Genomic DNA, 18,048 nt, shown 5'->3' with positions numbered 1-18,048 from the left:
GCTACAGAGGAGGTAAACTCTCTCTCTCTTTCTCCCTCTCTCTCTCTCTCTCTCTCTATCTATCTCTCTCTGTGTCTTTCTCACACATACACATGCACACATTCACCCACACATACACACACATACACATGCACACACACTCACACACATACACACTCACACACATGCACACACATACACACACACTCACACACATACACACACACAGACACACATACACATACAGACACACACACTCACACGCATACGCACACATACACACACACACTCACACACACATACACATGCACACACATACACACATACTCACACACATACACACACAAGGGAAGAGAATGTTGAAATGAACTTTCTGGCGCTTTTGTTTACTTCCTATTCAAGAACTTTAAAACTTCTCAACAAACTTTAATCTTTCAAAATGTGTTTTACATTTCTCTTAGATTGTTGATACAAATATATTTTGTGTATTGATTTTTTGTGGACTATTATCCCTAACTTCATAGTTGTTGTTTTACCACATTTCGGCTGATTATTCCTCCTGCCTTCTTTAGGTGGTTAACCATGACAGAATAAGAATGCTGAGACTTTTAACTGTATTCCCAGTAATTACTGCTTTCTATTAGTTGTTGTTGTTGTTGTCACACCATGTCAACTTATCCTCTGGCCTGCTTTAGGTAGGATTGAAACCGCTATCTTCAGACAATGCTCATCTGAAACTGTAGAGACTCAATGCCTTTATCCACTGTGCAACAGGCTCTAAAGAGCGATCAAGATGAAAGCCAGGGGAATAATTGTTTGAAACGTGGTGAAACGGCAACAACAATGGAGATAAAGATAACAGTCCACAAAAAAATGAATCCACACATTATGAAGCCTCATCTTAACGGATTCCAAAAAACAAAATAATATATAGATATATTTTGTTTGTTAATTCATGTTTTCTTGCTTTCATTCTAAAATTCTTGTTGTCAAGTTAGCTCTTGCTAACTGGTGACCCATTCATAACATGCTTTTATCCATCTTTTTCATTCGTCAATTTAACTACATGTATGTTAATTGTTAGTGCTGTTCTTGGCGCATGTGAAAGGCGTTATTGTAGTCAAAATACATTATCCAAAACCAGTAGCGGCACTACGAACTACACCCTCTTACAACATATGGGCACTAATTCGTTACACGTCTGCAAATTAACTCACCAGAGCGCACTGTTCAATAAATGTATCCTGCTAAGACAATTACCCTCTCCTTTTTTTTCTCCACATATTGTCTTTTACCTATTATCTAAATATTAATTTATTTGTCCAACATCCAGTGTCACAAAAAAACCCATCATCATCACAAACATTAATTAATAAGAAACGAATTACCTCTCTTTATAGTCGCTCTTTATCAGTTAAAAATTATTAAAACCATTTCCTCTCCAAAAATTTTCAAAACAAAAAAAACATGGCTGTCTGTTTATGGTTTCAAATTGCCTATTTTATTTTATATTTAAAAAAAAAAGTCATATTGAGAGGAGACTGTAATTTTTTTTATTATAGATATTTTTAAAATTCAAAGAAAATATCCACATGAATTGACATCTGTTCCTTTATAATTTATATAAAAAATATTAAAAAAAAAAAAACCCACTGTATTGTGTGTTGAATTTTCGTTGAAAAAAGTAAATTTTTAAAATTAATTCTGTTTAGCTTTAAAAGGTTAAAAAAGAATTTGTTTTAAATTCGTCGTTATTTGTTTTATTTTATATTCATTGCATTTATAATGTGTTTTAAAAATTTTCAACTACCGTGTAATTGCCACGGGTTCTGCTAGTTATTATTATTAATTAAATACGGTTCACCAACTCTAACATTTACTTTTGCTTTTAACGGAGTTTTGATTGGCTATTCCAGAGAGTTATTTTGACATACTAACCTGACTGGAAATTGATACATTTGAATTTTTCTAACTTTTTACAGCTCATAATTGTTATTAACGTAAGCGACCGCGCCTCTGTTTCGCTTGTCAGGTGACAGGATCGAGGAAGAAAAAATTTAAAAAAAAATGAAAATCTTAATTTTACAAATAGATTCTTTATATGCATGTGGTAGCAATTTGCATATAAGGGGAATAGTGACGATAAAAGGGACAAGTTGGAGAGAAGAGTCAGCAGAGTTTTAGAGAGCTGAGAGAGGAAGAGAGAGAGAGAACAGAGACGGTGAGAGTTGTTTTTTCTTTGTTTTTTTTGTTTTTTATGTCACATTCACCCCTAACAAAGCATATCGCCACTTATAAATATATATATAAATATATATATAAATCAAATGTTAAAAACAAAACTTGGCAAGAAATTTCTAGATCATCGAAAAGCACTTTCCCGCAACCAATCCCTTACACAAATTTTCAATAAAAATAACCTAAAGATCCTACAGCTGCTGCAAAAATTTAGAGATGATAATTAAAGCACATAATAACAAAATATTAAATAAAAGCAATGAAAACAACAACAAAATAAATAAAAATGTGGACAGCATGACAAAAATGAAACTAACACAAAAGACACATATGTAACTAGTAGAAATAATAATAATAATAATAATAATAATAATAATATATATATTCTATAATTATATATTCTAGCTGAACATCTGCCCGGTCGTACAATATGCTTAAACATGATATTTCAATTTATGTAGATTGCGTATGTATTATTAGAGAACCAACCTCTATTGATTATTATATATTACGAGGAATAATTTGCCTGGTGGACTAATCCACATAATTATAAACAACTAAAAAAAAAATAATAAGTCAGCTGACGTGATATTGACGATGAATGCCCTGGGAAAGTAATTTCTGATTAATGTTTAGTTTTAAAATATGCAAACGGAGAAATGAATTGCTGCAATTTTAAATGGTACCTCATAAATTGAACTCATTAATAAGAAAAAATTGAAATAAAATGGTGACGTACACCCTAAGCTTGTACAGGGGACCATTGGATCTGTAGTTGAATACTCTATCACTGAGCTATTGAGAATTATCTCCCTTGGCCGGTGCAGTGTAAAATATTCCCTGTAACAATTCTTTTTATCTATAACAAAGAAAGACTATTTTTAAAACCGGATTTTTTTCGATTTTCCATACTTATCAAATGAATTTCAGTGCAAAACATTTCTAAGAACACTGCCAGAAATATAAATTACCTTTGTGTGAAATGTGCAAAAGATAGGCTCAGCCGTTTCAGAACCTGTGAGGAAGGAACTTGCACACACACACACACACACACACACACACACACACACACACACACACACACACACACACACACACACACACACACACACACACAAAGTGACTTTTATATAATAGTATAGTCGGAACTGTGATACAAATGGTCGGGAGTTTGATTCCTAGAAACAGTCAAGCTAATCTGACAAGAGTTAGTTACCTTGAAACATGCATGTACGTAGATTACTGTTTTAAAAAATAATAAAAATAAATAACAATGTTATATACGTCCAAATAAATTATGGACAACTTTCTAAGTAAATAAAAATGAGCTCCAAGGCGAAGCCACTATTTAACCGTATTTATTGTTAAAAAGAAAAAACAACAACAACAAACATATATATATATATATATATATATATTGAGTATTTGAATTTAATTCTTCCTACATGGTCATAGTATAAATATAATAAAAAAGTAAATGAGTATGTAGCCAACAAATCTAGACATCAATTTGAATTTAAGATTTTTTAAGAAATGCGAAACTGGTGCATTGTAGGTTACCGGTAAAAATTACCTCGCTGGATAAAATATGTAATCAATGAAATCGATTGGAATTTTGAACTCACCTAAAAAAATTGTAATTTATATCCTCATGTTTTAATTAAGGCAAAATATAAACATATAAAGATATATTGTGCTTGGATATGTTATGCAAATTGCATTTATTAAATAACTTCAAAACACTTGAATCAATCCAACTCAAATTGAAAGCAAATGTCCATCGTCTCAAAAATCACCCACATTTTTATAAAGCATGATCACGTAATTCTTAAAACTTATTAAAAATGTGAAAAAACAAACTCAAGCGTGACAGACAAATACATGGCTTGTCGATGCCTCCACTGCTCTCTCTTAAGATGCCCACTGGCATGTGATATTTTATTATTCTCATGTGAAGACATGATAACTATTATATCAGAGTTAAAGCATGAGAGGTAACCCTGCCTTTGAACATGTTAACCCTAACCCTAACCCTGCCTTTGAACATGTTATCGCCCTACAAGCACCAAAAAACTTCTCATGAGATATGAGTAACATATCCCCAAAATTTGCTATTTTCCCTTCGATTGACAAATGCTAGACAAAAAAAAAAAAAAATGGTGTATTTCTACTCACATTCCCACCACTGCCATCCATTGTCTTCAAATAAAATGGCTGAATATATCGAAGAGGTTGACCTGTAGGTGTACCATCACAGCTGAAAGCAGAAATAAATGAATACATGAACGGATTGTCTCATCAACAATAGGAAGAATAAAGGTCTTTTGTTAAACCCTAAAACAACGAGTTGAAGTTCTTTCCTATTCCTTTTTATGTTCCTTGCAACGGAGTCTACAACGTGTTGGGTCCTATGTCTACGTGTTAACACATGTAAACGTGTGACTACATTATATGAGGACCTATTCGTGTCAAAATAGCGACATGTTTTAATAAAAAATCGTAATGAACTTTGAACCAATAAAGCATTGTGAAGAATGTGATTATTGGGCATTTTCACTCTATCACGGTAGGCAAAATGTGTTTTGCTTAACGGAAACCGCTCCAGACAATGTATGAAGCCACTTGATGTAAAGATCTAAAAAACAAATACCACTTTGTTATCCTCTTTTTTCTCAGTGTCAGTAGGCTTATAATTTTTAGAACTTCGCAAAGAACTTTGTCTTGATTTTCGAGGTGAACAGTGGTCAGATTTCTTATCATTTTCATCATTGTTTTTTTTTTTTTTTGGAGCAGTCAAACTTATCAGCACTCTCCCACTCCAGTAATTTCCATAGGCTTCACAATCCAAAACTTGACACCGAATTGAAAGATGGTTTCCACTTCCTGTATTGATTCAAGGGAAGTAACTCATTTGTCATCTAACATATTATCACTCTTTTTTTTTTAATATGCAATAATATTGTTCAAGTACAACAAACTGTAAATAATGTAAATAATGCAAAAAAAGATGAAAACCAATTGAAAAGATATTTTCTTTCTGGTTTATCCAATCACAAGCCAGCTCTCAATCACGTGACTGAATACATAGAAGGTGAAATCACTCTTTGTCACTGGCTCCAGATGGCAGCAGACTTAGCCTGGAGATTTGGCCCCAGGCTGAACGTGAGTACAACAAGCTAACAATGGCTCTCTTCAAATTCACATTTATTTCCACGTGCGGTACCCAAACAAACATTTTTTATCATGCTAAAGAACTGCTCTTGTCCACACACACACACACACACACACACACACACACACACACACACACACACACACACACACACACACACACTCTTTCTTACCAGGAGATACCAACCCTTTGCCCTGTCTCTACTATCAGACGCACGCTCCTACATACGTAAACCCATTAAACACTTTTCTCTCTCTCTTTTAACAGGCCTGACCTATATCTAATTGTCAGATATCTAGTTTTCATCTCCACATCAGGAACTCTTTTCACAACTACTATAAATACAAACGCACACTAACACTGAACATTTCCACCTACTAACCCGTTTCTCTCTTGTACACGCTACTAACGAAGATGACAAATAAAGTTATTTATTAATATAGAATGAAACTCCATTTTGTTGTTTCTTATTCTTATTATAGCATCTTTGAATAGTGCCAAGAACCACACCAACAATTAATATGAGTTGGGTATAAAAGTTATGTTTTAGCAAAGAATAAAATGAAAGATATATATATATATATATATATATATATATATATATATATATATATATATATATATATATATAGACAGGTATGCATGCATATAAAAAATTGGAAATAAATAAAACAGAGAGAATAGAAGGGTCACCAGGTGTAACACTATGTGGGAGCAGCGGCATGACATGTATGCAAATGACCAAGCCGTAGCATGAGGTTACGTCATAGCAGAGGAGGGAGAAGAAGGAAGAGAGGAAAAAAAGACATGATGGTGACAGCGGCTTTAAAGCATATGCTGGCGCAAGACACTTAGTCACATGGTGGCATGACAGGACTTTTAAGCATGAGTTGGTGCAAGGGGAACTTTTAAAAAACAAGATACAATCCAAACTTTTAATAAAAATTATCGAACTATCGTGTGCCATGGGATGAGCTGCAGACATAACAGCTGGTTATAACTGCAGACTAGGAAACTGAGAGGAAGAGCAAGGATGCTACTATATTGTTGCTGGCTTGAAAAATACGTGTCAATAGTCTAGTGATGAAACAACCGTTAATAAATAGCTAAAAAAAAAAATTTTTTCCGTTTGTTCTTTTGTGAAACCCTACATATTATTTGGAACTGTTAGAAAGGCTGTGTAGCGTTACACAGGTAACACTTATGGTATTATTACCATACATTAACAGGGGTACTAATTAGAGGTCACCATTTCGGAAGGCTCTCACTTTGGGGCGCCTCCGATAACAGGGAGAACTGGAGCGCTGAAATAGAAAGAAATACTGGTAAAAGAAGACATTGTCTTCTTATAAAAATGAGGATGTGTAACGCGACTTTGTTATGAATTCATGAGGTTTTATATATCCAATATATATGTGTGTTTTCCGAAACTCGGGTTACAAAGAAAGACAGTGCATTTTGTAAAGTCTGTATTAATGTTCAATGCTCCTCTTGGCTACCTAACGGGAGCTGAGGAGTGAGGCGTGTGTTCTGTCTCTAGTCGCCGTGGAAGTAAGGACGTTTCCTTCACTCGAATGTCCCACGTAAATCGTTCTCGCTTTTCATTGGCTGGAACCTCTGATGACGCATAAGAAGAAAGGAAGGAAAAGAGAAAAGAGTAGGGAGAAAGAGAGAACAAAGGTGAGAATACAGCCTAGTCTCGTAGTAGTAGCAGCTTGCTACACACTTACTACCTAAAACATAAACAGAGTTTTATAAAGGAAAAATTGAGAAAAAGGACATTTTATAAAAAAGCACTTTTATAAAAGAGATAAGAATCTAAAAGTTACTTTCAATAATGAAAACGTTCATAATGCAGACACGCGTTTGGGTAAAGAAAGATAAAAAGATTTTGTTGTCCCGTTCTTATAGAAGTTTCTAAATTTGCACCGGCTTACCATTTTCACATAGACGTGAAAGGAGTTGTGTTTGGAGGCTATGTCAATGCAGTTTGTGGGAAATTTCAAACAGTTGAAGACGTTTCTTTTTTGTTGTTGTTTTTCTCTTATAGATAAATAAGAAGAATGTTTACAGGGAAATATTTTAAGTTGGATCGGTCGGTGTTATGAAAAATATTCTCCTTTAAAAATTCTTATATTTTATTTATAACAGAAAAAAGATTATTTTGAGATTGTCAAGCCCAAATATCAGCTGACGTGATATTATAAACAAACACAGACAGAATTTGATGGACGACATTATCATTAATATTTTAAAAAAAATTTTTTTGCGAATTAATCCACCGAGCAAATTTTTTCTCATAATATATAAGAATAAATAGAGAATTAATTCTATACTACATATGCAATCTGCATAAATTACACTGACCAGGCAACACTGGGCGACCAGCTAGTTTTTTTATATACTAACTCAAGTCTATGGTATTTTCCACAAACTGCAGTGACTTTCACACTATGCACAATGCTTCAAGAAAACTACACTATCCTTTTTCACATCGAAACGTTACTTCTTGGGGTTTGAAACGATTTTCATTGGTTAGAAAATATTTTTAGTTCACACGTTCCTGTGAAAACCAACTTGATGAAGAGAGCGAATCTCAATAAATCTAAAAAAGAAAAAAGGTAGTAGTTAAAACCATTTGCTTTTTAAGCATTTGTTGGAATTACTTGATTCTGTCGCCACACAACATCTGAGCACTGAATTATTTTTTGGAGAAAAATTATTTTTAAAACCTATTTTTAAAATGACTCTATAAGCTTAACCTTTCATTGTATACCCGAAACAAAGTATATGACATGCGTAACATGCCAAGGTCGCTGGAAAGATGGTGGGATCCTTCTACTGCTCCAGAAGATATCTCACTACTGATGCAATTCTCTATCTATATAAAAGCCAAGTACGTCCAAGGATGGAATACTGTTGCCATATCTGGACAGGAGCTGCTAAAAACAGCCTATCCTGCCTTGACAGAGTACAAAATGGACTTCGTGGCTTAGTGGGGGATGCTCTTTTCTCTACCCTGCAGCCTCTCTCCCACAGAAGAAACGTTGCGAGCCTGTCTTTGTCTTATTGTTATTTCCATGGCAAGTGCTCGTCTGAACTCCAATCTCTCGTCCCCCCTCGCCAATCTTTCACGAAAAACACCCGTCTAGCTGAATCCACTGTGAAAAATTTCCCCCACTCTATATCTGTGCCTAAATCAAAACGTGGATTCCATGAAAAAAGCTTCTTTCTTAGAACTGCACGCCTGTGGAACTCTGTTCCGTCTGCCTGCTTCCCACCAGACTACAACTTGGATGTCTTCAAGTCCAACGTTAACAAATTCCTAATGAACCGGCCCCTTAAGTAAACATTCATCAAATCTCCACACTAACGTAATATACTTGCAATAACCCTTATCCCTGAGTGGCTTCCGGGCCTTGATAAGTGGTGATCACTGTGTAAAAAAAAAAAAAAAATAAAAAAAGTAGAACTATCAAAATACATTATAAACTTTGATTAATTTGCACATTGTGATGGCGGCCATCTTGAATTTACAATGAGTTTGAACATCTGCTGATAAAAAATTGTCACTTCTCATGCATATATTAGTCAATTGTTAAATCTATTTGTGCATATTTGTGCTAGTGTGTCTTATATTGCAAATAAAACCAGTTCTGCATGTATAGTATTGTCTGCTATTAGAGGTGGTAGACTTGTTGCAATTTTGTGACAGCTGTGCTAAGAGGGTTAAGCAAGAAGAATTACCTCCACAGACACAGGTCACCGAAGGTTGAATCCTAACCAAAATAAGTAAAACGTAATGTTTTATTGTCAGACGAGATAAAAACAAAGTGGTGCAATGGGTAGTGGACGTTGAAGGTTCAAATTAAGATTTCTATCCTGTCATGGTTGACGAAACGAGAACAATCTACCTCAGTGGATTAAATAATCCAAGTAACTTCCAAGATAGCAATAGTAGTTCGAAAAATCCAATCTTCATAATATAGCTTGTATTATTTGGATCTTTTTTTTAACTACTCTCTTCATTTTAATTGGCAACCTCCGACCTTCTTCAGGTGTATCTTGCTGAACTCTGGAATCTTTCTCTCTAACTTGGGATCGGCACAGAATTTAAAACAGAACTCTTTATTTAATCCACAGGAGTAGCATGCTTTTATTCTATAAGTCATGACTGGGTAGACGTACTATGTAATTCACAATTGTATTGTTTTAAGCTGAGGTAAGACGAGAAACTGCAGAAGACGAGATGCCTAGAAGTGAAATATACCAATATATAAAAACATACATCGTCTTGTGTCTGTCTTGCATGCGGCGTGTTATAGCAGAACCCGGCTCCCCAAGACGTTGGCGAATACCCCAGGCAACGGCCATGCAGCAACAGGTATATCATTATAAATGTACTGTGAATTACATGTAATACTCACACGCACCCACAATCACTAGACAAGTTGTGAGCTGTTAAGACATTTAGGACACACGGACAATAGTCCGTTAAATAAGCAGTTAGAAACACACAGTAAGATAAATCTATTAGTCATGATTGGGTAGACGTACTAAGTAATTTACAATTGTATTTTGAGTGTTACCTGTGGTGAGGATTGAACCTTCAACCTTTAGAAGACAACTGAATTTTACCAAGTACTTTATCCACTACACTACAGATCGTTGAAGATTCCTAAGTTTGACAGAAATATTCCGGAGTTCGAAAATATGCACCTGAAGAAAATCAGAGGTTACATTGTCTAAAGCGTTGTGCAAATAACACTCAAGATGAGAACAGTAGTCTAAATAATCCAAATAATGCGAATTATCAATTTTCATCTAAAAAATGAGAAACATAATATGGTTTGTTTTGTTTGTAAATAAAAAAAAAAACATTTAAAAAATGGGTTAAAATTATGTTAATAAATTAATAGATTTTCTTAAATCATTAATAAATTTTATTTCTTGAAAATATCAAATTTAATTGTTTAAAATCATTTCAATAAGTATTCATGCAATTTCTGTTCATTGTGCTGAATGACACCAGCTAACTTAAGAAGTGTTTTTTTTCGTTCAATAGTGAATTAAAACAATGTGTAAGCTCGTTCTCTATAGACTCCAAAACAGCTGGGCCGATTTTTATGAAATTTCAAACAAATGTACTTTATGTGTCTGGGAGTGTTCGATTTTGACCAAAATTAACACTTTTATACAATCTAACATCACATCACAAGTGCAATAATAAGTTTAATAGAGGTCTCTCTGAAATATTTCTAAATTGTTGGTTGAAAATTAATTACTCTTGTCAGAAATGAAAACGAATGTCTACTTCACTTTTTTTCTGTGCTTCGATAATTGGTTTCTTTTCAAGGTGGAGATTGTTTCGTCTAATGATAAAAATAGCATTTTTCATCAGAAATCAAACCCAGCCAGGATCTTGGCAAGAGACATACCATAGAGTTTTGAAGCTGAGCACTTTAGTGATTGTACTGAGGAGAGTATGTATGTATCAGCTTACACTAAGAGATACCATATTTGCTGCATCTTTGGACTAAGGTGCAAATCAAAAATCGGCATCCTCAACCACCGGTAAGAAGGTTTCAGACGCTGTCCTCACTGGCTAACTCTGGGAAAACAGCATTATAATTGATTAACAATACAGGGTGGAACGATAAAACAGTCGCCCTAAAGAAAACAACACTACAGCTTTATTTTTTAAATTTTATTGAAAAAATCAATTCAGGTAGTTTGATTATGTAGTAGAGCTGACATCTATTCAATGTAGCCACCTTCAGCCTCAATCACTGCCTCGATACAGATCCGGAACTGAGAGCATACCTTTTCCACAAGTGCTGGCAGGAGCTTGGCGAATACTCGCCAGATGGTGACGATCAAATTGGCTTTGGTGCTGTTGGTGATGTTTTTGACATATGATCAAACAAAGTAGTCCAGCAGGTTCAGGTCAGAGGAGGATAATGGCCAGTGAGAGAAGGGTACAAAGACGTAGCACTCTTTCTGAAGCTCTCTTTTGACCTGTGGGCTGGCGCTGAGTCCTGCTGCCATACCCAGGGTCTGCCAGCGGCCACCTGATTACACCAGGGGGTTACACTCTTCAGCACATCCAGGTACAATTTTGTGTTAACTTTCAAACTGATTTGGAAGATGTCAGGTGGCATGATGTGACCCTCGCTTGAAATCACACCAAAAACCATAACTGTGGCTGGAAACTTTGTTTTCATCACCTGAGCACGTCCCTGTTATTTGTGGCAATCCAGTAATGCATTTTGAGGGTGCTGGCAATGGTCCTGTTGTTATAACTTGGATCGGTAGAGAGCATGATTGGTACAACAATGCCTCTCTGATCTCACTCGTTGAACATTGTGTCACTTTGACATGAAAGAAGGCTTCTATTGCTCTTGGGGTTGTTTGTACATAACTGGCCAACTAGTAGATGGTCTGCAACAAAAAAGAAAATCAGTTTTCATCAAATGGAAATGGAATCATGTCATCTTTTCGAGGGCAACAATTTTATCGTTCCTCCCTGTACAAGAAATAATGTAAATCTGTTTGGTGTCTGTACGGAATTTATAAGTATGATGATTAAAAAGGATATTTATGCATGGGTTACAATTTAATAGGGACAGTTGAAAATGCTACACAGATAGACTTTTGGAGATGTGAAATGAACCTCTATAAATTAATAGTAAACGAAAACGTAGCACGAAACAAAAAAAAAAAACCCTCTTTTAAAACAATAATGAAAAAGGTTTATTTCAGTTGCAGAAAGTTGGACAGTGTCAGAGTAAGGAAAATGATGAGTTGAAAGTTATTTGGGCTGTCAAAGGTAGGCCGGCAGTTATGTTCCGGTGAATATCGGCAATGCTGGAGCGTCCAGTGGACAGAGACAGTAAAGAGAGAGAAGACAATTTTATCGTTCCACCCTGTAAACTGCTTCTACAGTTACTTGAATATTACCAAAAACCATGCCGACAATTAATATAAGTGATCATCATCATATAGTATGAATCCGAAAATTATATTGTTGGCATTAGTTTCCCTGATATTTTTGTAGTCAGAGTTTTCTATAAGGACATTGGGTACTTACGAGAAGGACCAGGTGAAGGTTGCCAACATCCTAAGTGAAAGTGATTTTTTGTGGAATGAGACTTCACAACAAATTACAGATCACTAACTCATCATTTTCTTTATTAAATCCATGGCATATTTTTTTAATGTTTTTTAATAGATATTTTGCTATTTAACCATATTTCTATATATTTTCTTCTTTTTTTTTCTTTTTGGATAAAACTTCTCAATTGTACTTGTGATGTTAGGTTGTATAAAAGTGTTAATTTTTGGTAAAAATTGGACTTACTTCATTAATCAGATTTTCGATACAGTAGAATCCCGGAATATGGCATTAAAAATTAGTAACAAAATACAGTACAGTATATATGATACACATGTATATAATCAAATAACATTATGAATAACACCGTAAGGTGGGGCAAATCCCGTAACCGGGGCCAAAAAAATATTGTATTCCACATTGTAACCTGAACAAAAACGTATCCTAGAGCTACCGTATCCCAGGGTTCCGCTAGATGCATACTGATGCATAAGAACACTTACAAACACATCAAGTTCTTGTGAAATTTTTTTAAAATCGGCCCAGCCGATTCCGATTCCATAGGGAACAAATTCACAGACAGATTCGCATGCACACACCACACACAGACATACACACACACACACAGATAGAGTTAATATAAAAATGTACAAGTATACGCAATGCATATGATAAACAAAAATTCCACAGAAATTATGCTGAAAACATATTTTTCTAAAGCGAACGTGGTAAAAGAGAAAACTTTGAATGAAATTAATAAGAAAATCAAAGCAGGAATCTGCGGAGTGTTTGCCAATGGGAAGTAGAAAGTTACTTTTAGAAGCCTCGTGACTCTTACTTCCTCTATTTTGTTCTTTAGTATTATCCTCGAGTGTTTCTTAGCTTCAATAAATGATAACTCATTAGTAGATGCTTAACACAGTACGGATGGTTATATGTAAGTACCGAGCTGTGAGCGAAATGACGTCCCAGTAAGGAAAAAGAAGACGTTAAAAAGAAGAGAGCACGTTCAAGAAGATGATCTCATTAGAGATGTGGATGACTTTCAAGTGCACGTTCGTGAAGACAATCACGTGAGAGACGTCACAGCTGTAACGTGAAGTCACATATGGCGGGAGAATGAGGAGATAAATGCCGTTGTTATAAAAAAGTGAGTTGAAGTTCTTTTACAGATTAGCTACCCACCAAAAACTCATCTTCATCACCAAAACTTATACAGATGCTTTTCTTTGTCTACTTTCTTACCGGAGATGGCTTAAAACAGCGAAGGATAATGGGAGATAAAAAACCGAGCCATGCGGCTAGAAAGGCAGCTAGAATAGGGGACAAAACACTGGTCAACCTGCCGGTGTTGAGTCAGGGGAAACTCTATAAGAAAAATGTCCGGCCAAGGGAGATAACTGTTTAAGGGACAAAACTAAGAGACATAATTGGTGTTTCAAAATACACCATTTATTGAAGAAGTTAAACCCTTTCAGAGAAAGGGAAAAGCAAAAGAAAAAGAAAGAAAGAAAAAGAAACCAACCCTTTCAGAGAGAGGGAAAAGAAAAGGAAAGAAAGACAAAGAAACCTACCCTTTCAGAGAAAGGAAAAATTATTTCTGGGGTATCTGAAGAAAAGATAACCCCTTTTTCAGGGAGCTATACTTTTAAACCTTTGCGACTGAGGCTACAACGTGTTGGGGTTTCCTTACTACGTTACAGAAGAAGAAGAGTTAGTATTCTTTGCTATATACTTTTCTAATGATTCCAGAAATGGTAGGAATTTTACTATCGATTAAATGATGATGCGTAAGAAGAGAAAAAGAGTGAAACGGACAAACAGGGAAGATTTTGCATGGAATTAGCGAGAAGAATAGAATTGGCAAAAGAAAAAAAAATCGCAGACAACAGAATAATCAAGAAAAAAAAGTGAAAAGGATTTTGATGTAATAAGATCAGCAGAATTAGATCCGTCAATCTGCAGAAAGTCAAACGATGATTACGAAGTTCAGCTGAGAATGTGAAGACAAGCTGCAGTTTCACTGAAAAAAAAAAACATGGAAGGAAAATTGAATTGAGAAAAGTCAAAAAGAAAGAAAAGTAGATCTGCGAGAAATTTACTGAACAAGAAACGAAAAGAAAAAAGAGAGAAAAGAGTTTTGCAGAAATTATACGTTTATGTGCAATAAAAATATTAGATTCGTTTCATCAATTTATTACAAAATACATTATATATTATACCAGCTAGTATATACGTACTGTATAATATATGTTGAGTTTGTATATATAATGTAGGTATTGAGTGTGTATATATAATGTTGGTTAGTTGGTTGATTGTTTTTGTTTTACGGCATATCAACCCTTTTACGGTTATTTAATGCCGAATCCAAAGATTTTGAAGAAAATTTTTTTTAATAGAATATATTTGTTGTTTTCACGTCGGTTTCTATTTAACCCATAGTTGTGACCCTAACAGATACTACCACTCCGGGTCAGAGTGGACCTGGGAGCAATGGTAATTAAAGGGTGGCTCCACATTCCCCAAAGCCCACAAGCTGGGGCCTCACCACTGGATATAGTTTAAGGTCATATCCAGGACCCCCATTGAGGGACTTTTACCCTCGGCAGGGGGGCAGTCGGCGTATTCTAATGCCCCATCGGTATATATAATGTAAATAATGAGTTTATATATAATAATGTAATAATTGAGTCTGTATATATCATGTGGGTATTGAGTGTGTGTATATAATTTAACTATTGAGTTTGTAATATAATGTAAGTGTTGAGTTTATATGTATAATGTGTGTTGAGTTTATATATATAATGTTTGATGAGTTTATATATATAATGTTTGATGAGTTTATATATATATGTGTGTTGAGTTAGTATTTGTATATATCAGGTAGGTATTGAGTTTATATATATAATGTTAGTGTTGAGTTTATATATATAAGGTGTGTTCAGTTTGTATTTGTATATTAATGTAAGTATTGAGTTTGTATATTAATTTATGTGTTGAGTTTTTATATATAATGTGTGTTGAGTTTATATATATATAATGTGTGTTGAGTTTGTATATATCAAGTAGGTATTGAGTGTGTATATATAATGTAAATATTGAGTTTGTATATAATATAAGTGTTGTGTTTATACTTATAATGTAGGTATTGAGTGTGCATATATACTGTGGGGGGGATCAAAAGTGTTTGCAAAACGTATATACTGATAAATTTATGCTTCAATGTTTTCCGATATAATAGCTATGTTACTCTATTTTTGATATGTAAATATATAAAAGAAATTCCTAAAAACGGAAACCAAATAATCATATTCTGGGGAAAAACATGGATTTTTAAAAAAATTTCAGGAAGAAATATGGGCCATAAAAGTTTGCAAGACTCATTTATTTCAAAATAAATATTTTTAAACATAATTTAATTTGAAACATTGTGTCATTATGATAATAGTACCATATATTGATAACATATTACAAGAAAACCACAGTTATTGCTCAAATAACAATTAACAGAACAATACAATTTTTAAAACAATTTAACCTTTTATGCGCTTTCTTCCATTCTTAATTAAATCCATCAGCCTCCTATCAACAGAGGATATTAATTTATGCACTTGCAGAGATGTGATTTTAGAAGATACCCCCCTTAATTCTCTCCCAAAGGTCTTTTTTACTGCTGAATTGATGCTCGTTTTTGTAAACTTTCCTCTTCAGAATCCACCAGAGATTCTCTATCAGATTCAAAGCTGGGCTCTGAGGTGGCCAATATATCAGACGTTCACCAGAGATCCCCTGTGCTGAAAGCCAAGCTTTTATTAACCGAGAGGCATGGCTTGGAGCTTAGTCTTATTGAATAATGAGATTCTGGTTGACAGCATCATTTCAATCAGGGCAATAAATTCTGTTCCAAAAACTTGCAGTAGTTCACAGAATTCATTTTGACACCTTCAAGGACAAGAAAAATGCCAAAAATCTCACTATCAATAATCCCAGTCCAAATCATCACTCCCCCTTCTCCCTGTTGACGTCTGAATCGCAAGTGTGGGCTATTGCCTTTAAGAAACCATCTTTTGGTCCAACCGTTGGGGCCATCGAGGGTTGCTCTAGCCTCATCAATTCAGAGAACATTTTGAAAATTGGTTTTCAAATATTTAGTGGCTCATGCTAGTCGCTTCTGACAGTTGATATCACTCAAACGACGACATTTTTTGGTGTTCTCCGGTCCGTTATTTGTTTCAAAATCCGATTTCGGGTCCTTTTAGAGATGCCAGACACTCCTGCATGGTCGAAAATATCTTTGCTTGTGCTGTGTGGATTTGCTAGCACACTCCTCTTGATTTTTCTAAAATCTCGTGGTGAAGTCACCTTTGGTCTGCCACTTTTTATTTCTATCTTTGCCGTCAATGACGAAACGTTTCACAGTTCGATGATCTTGCTTCAAAAGCTTTGAAATTTCTAATGTAGACTTCTCTGCAGCAAGTAATTTAACAATGTCACCCTTCGCACTATCTGTCAACATCTTTCTTTTAGCTATCATTAATAAATTTAGGTTACCTGCATAAATTTTGGCTCACCTAAAAAGAGAAAAATGTTTAACAATAATTAAATTCTGGGGTTTTTTTTTTTTGTAAAATTTAGAAATGAAAATAAACAGAATAACAAGTAGCAAACGATGAAAGAGGTGAAACAAAAAAATAAAGCAAAATAAATAATGAAATGAGGAAAAAATAGATCTGCAAACTCTTTTGTCCTCCACAGTAATGTAAATGTTGAGTTTATATACGTAATGTAAGTATTGAGTCTGTATATATCATGTGGGTATTGAGTGTCTATATATAATGTAAGTATTGAGTCTGTATATATCATGTGGGTATTGAGTGTCTATATATAATGTAAGTATTGAGTCTGTATATATCATGTGGGTATTGAGTGTCTATATATAACGTAAGTATTGAGTCTGTATATATCATGTGGGTATTGAGTGTCTATATATAACGTAAGTATTGAGTCTGTATATATCATGTGGGTATTGAGTGTCTATATATAATGTAAGTATTGAGTCTGTATATATCATGTGGGTATTGAGTGTCTATATATAATGTAAGTATTGAGTCTGTATATATCATGTGGGTATTGAGTGTCTATATATAACGTAAGTATTGAGTCTGTATATATCATGTGGGTATTGAGTGTCTATATATAACGTAAGTATTGAGTCTGTATATATCATGTGGGTATTGAGTGTCTATATATAATGTAAGTATTGAGTCTGTATATATCATGTGGGTATTGAGTGTCTATATATAACGTAAGTATTGAGTCTGTATATATCATGTGGGTATTGAGTGTCTATATATAATGTAAGTATTGAGTCTGTATATATCATGTGGGTATTGAGTGTCTATATATAACGTAAGTATTGAGTCTGTATATATCATGTGGGTATTGAGTGTCTATATATAATGTAAGTATTGAGTCTATATATATCATGTGGGTATTGAGTGTTTATATATAATGTAAGTATTGAGTTTGTATATATCATGTATGC

At 34.4% G+C, this 18,048-nt stretch overlaps 1 protein-coding gene across 1 annotated transcript in view; it reads right to left on the bottom strand.

The window, feature by feature from the left end:
• LOC145276746 (cilia- and flagella-associated protein 161-like) overlaps positions 1 to 18,048 on the bottom strand; it is a 174,255-nt gene that overhangs the window by 111,669 nt on the left and 44,538 nt on the right. The window contains exon 4 of the mRNA XM_080127977.1: positions 4,393 to 4,474. Within this exon, the coding sequence (XP_079984103.1) occupies positions 4,393 to 4,474 (82 nt within the window). The remainder of the gene's footprint in view (positions 1 to 4,392; positions 4,475 to 18,048) is intronic.

This window comes from Euprymna scolopes, chromosome 5 (assembly GCF_053919585.1).
Source record: "Euprymna scolopes isolate OS-2025 chromosome 5, ASM5391958v1, whole genome shotgun sequence".
In the NCBI taxonomy this organism is placed as follows: Eukaryota; Metazoa; Mollusca; class Cephalopoda; order Sepiida; family Sepiolidae; genus Euprymna; species Euprymna scolopes.
Note: the sequence above shows the minus strand (reverse complement) of the source record. Positions and strands in the feature narration are given on the sequence as shown.